The following is a 7,012-nucleotide window of genomic DNA, read 5'->3' on the forward strand; positions in this document are numbered from 1 at the left end:
GACGGGATATTTAATCGAGAACCCATGGTTACCGCCTGTAGTTATGTTATTTAATAGACGTCTAATTTTTGATAACCAAAAATTAGCAAAAGCAGATCATTTAATGGGGTTTTCAGAACAAATTTTCAAAAATCGATTTTCTAGTGGTGTTATTATACATAATGTTGAATTCACACTTACCGACAGTTATAGTTTCAAATAAAATGTAATATTTGCTGTTTTCCTTTTTTACCAACATTTTTTTTCTTGTTATTATTTTATTTATTTGGATGTTTTATGTTGCCTTTTTTATTTTTTGAGGTCAACAAAATTCCTTAAAAATATGACACATAATGAAATTATGATTTTTGTTTATTTCACATACATTGTACTAAATACTATGTACTAAAATTTAGGTGACACAGAATCTAAAGGATTTTATAAAGGTGTCAAACATACAATAAGGTAACACTTACACAGAACAGATTATATTTTTCTTATAAATACCGTCAGTTACTTAATACTTTTTTTTCTTACAACTTGATTTTGAAATTGAGCTACAAAATTCCATTATCATATTGTGTTACCTCCGTTTTTTAAGCCTTAAATTTGTAAGTACATATGACCAACCTTAATCAATATTGTAAAACTAGAAACATGATTTTATGTAATTTTTGTAATGCGTAATGTGTGAACAAAATCCCATATTTACAATTACAGCACAGGATAACTGCATTCTGAAGCAATCCCACAGAAGCCATTCCTATTACGCGGCAATTTCATGAATCCATTTTCTCCCCAATTCGCCGAGTAAGAATTTTTAATTATCCAATAATCATTACCATTTTCTGTGCCATAGCCCACAACAACAACAGAATGGTTGACTTCTCCCTTATTGCACTCGTCATCGGTGTACAGCCCCCCTTTGTACAATTGGAAAGAATTTAGATTTGCTTGCATAGAACAAGCTATTGGTCCCAAAGTGGCAATAACTTCTTTCATTCTCTCCTCATCACCTGGTTTAATACTGGCATAGTCTCTTATTTTAATACCTATCCCAGTTTCATTGTGATGGCATTGAGGGTTTTCCATTTCTGTGTAGGGATACCGAGCTTCCAATGCAATTCCATGCTCGACAATGTACTCAAAGCCATAGTCCTGGAAACCACCCTCACAGCCCATGCTTCCATAAGATTCAGCGCAGTCTACTAAGTCTTGCGCCGAAAGAGGTACCAAAAACCCAATTTTTCTAAATAAATGTCCTTCTAAGGCTCCAATCACAGCAAAAGACCAACAACTACCGCAGTCCATGCCCTGAAATTTAGCTGAAGTCACTCCTCCAAGGTCACGCCAATCGAATCTGTCAGGTAGATTTTTTGAGAGATCCTTTTTGACATAGTTCCGATGTTTTCCAACTCTTTGCCTAGAAAAAGAAATGTTAAAGTTGTCAAACCGTTTTTAAAAAACGTTTTCAAATAAAAATACATAGCGAACTTACTCTCCAATTGGTGAGATTTTTGATCCATGAAGTTGGCTGAACTCAAATATTGTTCGATCAGCAAAGGGATTTATACCGAGCTCATATGACGATATCCCATTAGTGAAAGCCTTATTACTGACATCAACAAGATTCTTTTTCGCGACAAAAATTGTTTCACGCATTTGTTTTTCCTGCTCATTGCTGTACACGCGTCCAGTTTGTTGCTAAACAAAATTGAAGTGTTAAGATATTGTCAATCATATTATTAGAATTGCTTACGATAAATTCATCGAAAGTATTAACATTTTCCAGTCTTGGGAAGTCTACGTTCAATCGGTTGTTCGAGCATCTTGGTCTTATAAAATTAGCTTGAGCGGCTACACTTACTAGAAATCCAATTCCAAAAATTGAAGTGAACCTTACTGAAATATATTTTAAATATTTTAATGTGAACTAATGTGCTATTTTTATTTTTAAAAGTATAAATATAAAGGAAAGTTTGAGACGAACTGAAGTTAAGACATTCCAATTAAAGCAACTTTTTCTGGGGAGTTTACTTTGGAGTTAGTCAAGAATATTATCAATAACTATTAAGTCAAATCATAAATCTAGAAGTTTGGGTTCAAACTCTGCCTGTGCCAAATAAAAAAGTGTGACAAATCTTTCAAAAGTAATTCTCATCATGCAAAGTGCTTTTAAAATTTGCTGTTGAATTCCCATGAATTCAAAACTTATGGTATTGTGGTTTTAATTATTTATTTTTTATAAATGAAAATAAAATTTATATTTTGCTAAAAATACTACTTTTAACTGAGGACTTTACCAAGAATCGGAAATCCATCCCTATTCCAATCGCTTAGCACAAATTCATCAACTTTTGACCAATTACCTTTTTGGCAAATGCTGGCATACCAATCGCTGCATGTAAAATTACGTCCCTTCTTCTCAAGATCACAGAAACGCTGATTAATAATCAGCTTAAGAAATATCTTGAAGAACGGAAACTTCTTAATGATCGGCAGTATGGCTTTGGTTTTAATAGGTTCACTGGTGATTTTCTGGTTTACATCACCGAACAGTGGAACAAATCTTTACATCGTTTTGGGAAAGTAAGATTATTGCACTTGATATTTCAAATGCATTTGATAGATATTGGCATCAAGCTCTCTTATCGAAAATGCGTGCTTTTGCTATTGATAAATTTCTTCTTTGTTGTGTTAGAAATTACCTTTTGGACCGTTCAAGTCAAGTAGTATTGGACGGGTTCAGATCTGATATCCACAAAATAAACGTTGGTGTGCCACATGGCTCCGTTTTGTCTCCGACTCTCTTCCTTATATTCATAAATGATCTTTTGTCTGAAACCTCTAACCCACTACATTGTTTCGCTGATGACAGTACCCTCTGCTTTTCAAATTGATTTTAGATTCTAATCCTTGTTTTTCGGATGTGGACTACCAACGGCACCGTATGATAAGCTCATTAAATACTAATCTTGACAGCATTGTCCAATGGGGAATCAAAAACAGTGAAGAATTTAATGCTTTGAAAACTAGCCAAGAAGTTTTTTACCACTTCTGATCTGACTACAATTTATAAAGCCTATATTCGTCCAAAACTTGAGAACAATTCTCTTATTTTGGCAGGTGCTCCTATAACCCATTGAGTCTATTGGACACACCGTTGTCAAATTGAAACTTTTGCATCTTTCGAGCATCGTCGTAAAGTTTCATGTCTTTCATTGTTTTATTGCTACTTTCATAAGCAATGCTCTAATGAAATAGCCAGTTACTCTCAAACAATTCAACCGTAATAGTCGTTCTTTTAGGAATGCCCATCAAATTACTCTTGAGCCCAATTTCGGTCGTACTCTAAAGTACAGAGATTCTTTTTAATAGTTGCACTACACGAATGTGGAATGCTTTAACAGACTCAATATTTCCCAAGCATTAACGTGCAGGCATTCAAATCCAATGTACATCGGCATCTCCTTTCAAATCATATCCTCCCTTCCTTATTACTCGCACTGTGTATAATCATTCTAATGGTATTCATATCCCCTTTAGTGCGCGTATAATGTAAAAAAAAAAAGCTCGTCTTCAATTACTTCTTTTAAAATTGATTTTCTATAAAATTCAAAAACTTTTAGGATCTGAAAAAATTAAAGAAATCTACTTTTTGAAGTTAATTTGCTTTCAATGGTCTAGTACTAAGATTTAAACCCGCATTTCAAGAATATGAATGTGCCAAAAACATCAAAAGCGACACTTAAATTAATGGCTAATTGAAAATTAAATTGATATAAGAGCTTTGAAAGATCCTGAGAACTGCAGTGAAAAGAGATTCTATAATGTTACGTTTGTGGGTGGCACACTAAAGTTTCTTTCCAACTTATTTGTTAACCTAAATTTGATTTCATATAATTTTTGGAGAGACCATGTACTTTAATGCACCTATTTCCCTTAATTCAAGAACCATACATTTTTCTCTCTACAATTTGCAGGTTTTGTTGACTCCTTTAAGATCAAAAAACAGTGACTTTTTCTAATTTTGTCCTCTAGCATCAGCTCCAACCTACGAGAAAGCAGACTGATAACGATAGTAATATCGGGCCAGAAAAATACGTTAAAAAGAAGCCAGGCATTTCTTCATATCAGATTCTTTTTTATTATACTCGTAATACAAAAAAGATCTAATTTTCTGGGGAACTTTCTCACTGTCTCTGTTTTTGCATCTATATTTTTGTAGCGTTCGTTTATAGAAATACCAACAAGAACAGAATATACTATTTTTGGAAACAAGCTACATTTCAACACAATTTCTAACATTTATGAGTGAAATGCACCAAAAACCCTATTGTTATTTAGCTCTTAAATATTACATTTAGATAGCTTAATTCAAAAATTCTTTCATATGCAGGGAGTCGTTCAAATCACATGGTTCTTAAATAATCTAAACATTAAAGTTGTCACTTTAGCCCTTGAAATATGTAAATGTAAGGTTAAAATTTGTCAGCCTCCTTTAGAGAAAATTAAAGAACATTTTTAAGTGGGGCTCAAAAACTCTTTATGATAAGTGTTTGCCCCCCCCCCCCCCTAATTGAAAGTCTGGATCTGGCCTTGTGTAGGTTACCTCCATCCCTGACATAACGCGTACATTGATATGGTGTGAGGGACCAGCTTAGCTATCATTGAAATTGATCCAGAAAAAATTTTGAACCGATAATTAAAGACTGATCGGTCGGAAATCACAGAACGAATTTTTTTTGAAAAAAAAAGAATAATTGTGCATTTATTTTTCTTTAAAAAAATAATTTTTCTATTTTCCGTTCCACTGATACAAATTTTTCGGTGGATTTCAATCAGGAAATTTTGTTCAATGACAGACATTGGGCAGATTCAGACGACATAAGGGACTCAAAAATTAGGCAAGTTTCTAGTATCTGATTGGCCAGCTGCCAAAAAATGACCTGCCAATTAAGGCAACTTTAATGGAAAGTTGACTGGAAAGTTAGTCAAGAAAAATCTCCTTGACTATCAAATCAAGTCTTCTTCTATCAAAATGATAGTTGATAATGTTTTTTTTCATTCAACTGAAAGCTGAACTTTATTACTCCATTATTTAATTATTTATCTGCACAACTCCATTTAACATTTTGTGTAAAAGAGATCTTTGTAAAATTGGAAAAGAAATAAGAAATATTGTTTAACAATACAAAATACAAATCGTGTTGGACTTGTAGCTTGCCTGAGGAGTGTTTTGAAGACAGTAATTTCCTTGGTACTTTGTGTATTATCAACATAAAGTAGATATTCACTTAAAAAACGAACTAGAAGTTGTCTTGGTCAAAATGTACGTTCAAAGAATGAAGTTGACTGCAAATGAAGTCCCTTATGTTGGCTGAACCTGTCCATTTTTAATGATAGCTATAAACGACCTGTCAAAAAAATGTTTGTTTTCGATAATGAAAACCAATGATAGCTATAACCAAATATATTATACGTTCTTTTTGAAATTGATTTAACTCAATCTCAAAATGTAGGTAAATACCCTTGATTGAATTGCGATTTCGATCGAGGTATACGTCGTTGTCAGTAAATCGAGGAATCGAATTGAAATGGAATCGAAATGACATTTGGGTTTTATTTGTGCGCGTACTGCGTTGATAGTAACGTCTATATTTATAGATAAGAAAAAAACAAATGTGTAGTTTTAAAATTGAAATAGAATAATGCTACAACACAAAACACGCACCAAAATAAACTCATCTGACAACAAACAAAACTCGATTCCTATTAACTATTAACTCGATTCCCCGATTCAGGTTTACAAAACAATTTTCGATTCGATTCAATTCGTTTTGTGAGATTGGATCGAGTTATCCTATTTGGATCCGATCCAGGTATATACGGCACTAAATCCTGATTCAATTCCGATTCAATTCTCCTTGTAAATTGGGTAAAAGTGTTTCTTACTTCAAGACGATCTTACAGAGTTGACATTAAACCGTTTTAAAACCAATATTTTCCTCAGGGCAAAATACAATATTTTTGTGCAACCTTACGGCATTGGCTTTGAGCATTTTTGTTAGGACTGATGAAACATATTGAAGTTAGTGTGACATAATCGTAGATTCGTCGAAGAGTATAGATATTTTATATGAATAGCTCCATTAACCTTTAATCTTTCGATACAAATTACGTATTAAACACGGTGTGAACGAACTAGCTCTTAGAGAAATTTTCGGTTAGAAGCGATGCTTTCCTATGATTTTTAAAATAACTTTTGAGTTTGATGAAAACTTCAAAACCGAGGAAAGGAAGAGAATCCCAATTTTTCTGTGAATAGGTTCTATTAAATATTTAAATATTATTTTATTGGCTCACTTATTTTCTTATAGACCACAACACCAGTTAAAATGAGTTTTAATTTTAAAAATTGATTTGAATATATTGTTTTTATTTATATGTATCAAACATCTTAGTGCATTGTTTTGTTGCTCAGAGCCAAAACTTAACTCACTCAATAAGGGTATTAGGAATAACTCATTTAAAGCAGATTTAGCTAGTTTTTTTTCGGAATTTTTTTACTTTCTGAAGAAATTTTATCTTGTATGGTATTAAATAATGATCTGTACATTTCAACGAATTTTTCTTACAACACAAAAACGCAACGTTCAGAAAATTAGAAATATTTCACATAACACAACACGACCGACAACGGACGGTAGCGATAACCTTAGTAATTGATTTACCATGTCATCAAATAACAAACGGACAAGAGAAGTTGGGAAGAAAGTTCATTTTCATAATTTTATCTTTTAAACTGCCTTTCACTTTTATCAAAGCTCCAATGTACCCAAATTCAAAATCTGATTTATCTTGAATTTACAATTCACTTTATTTACAAATAAACTTACTTTTAGCCATTGGAACGCGTTTATTAACTCTTTAAACAATTTTACAACCGTGGTATATTAATACGGAACGGATATCGTACCTTGGATGCGATCGTCCGAATGTACTGGCTTAAGGTTGACAAATGACGTACACA

The 7,012-nt window shown here is 32.8% G+C and overlaps 1 protein-coding gene across 1 annotated transcript; it reads right to left on the reverse strand.

Moving 5' to 3' along the window:
* Positions 1-412: 412 nt before the first annotated feature.
* On the reverse strand, positions 413-7,012 carry LOC129941835 (procathepsin L). Its single transcript, XM_056050586.1, has 4 exons — positions 6,879-7,012; positions 1,739-1,881; positions 1,478-1,683; positions 413-1,402 (listed from the first exon to the last, which is right to left on the reverse strand). Exons 1-4 carry the CDS (start codon positions 6,886-6,888, stop codon positions 694-696), a joined length of 1,068 nt encoding a protein of 355 aa, XP_055906561.1. The 5' UTR covers positions 6,889-7,012; the 3' UTR covers positions 413-693.

This window comes from Eupeodes corollae, chromosome 1, assembly GCF_945859685.1.
Source record: "Eupeodes corollae chromosome 1, idEupCoro1.1, whole genome shotgun sequence".
Taxonomy (NCBI): Eukaryota; Metazoa; Arthropoda; class Insecta; order Diptera; family Syrphidae; genus Eupeodes; species Eupeodes corollae.

What these genes read in the sequence shown, in the direction of transcription:
- LOC129941835 (XM_056050586.1), bottom strand. An exon ending in ATACTTTCGATGAATTTATC is followed by an intron (nt 1,684 to 1,738) that starts GTAAGCAATTCT and finishes AATTTTGTTTAG; the next exon opens with CAACAAACTGGACGCGTGTA. An exon ending in AAAATCTCACCAATTGGAGA is followed by an intron (nt 1,403 to 1,477) that starts GTAAGTTCGCTA and finishes TTCTTTTTCTAG; the next exon opens with GCAAAGAGTTGGAAAACATC.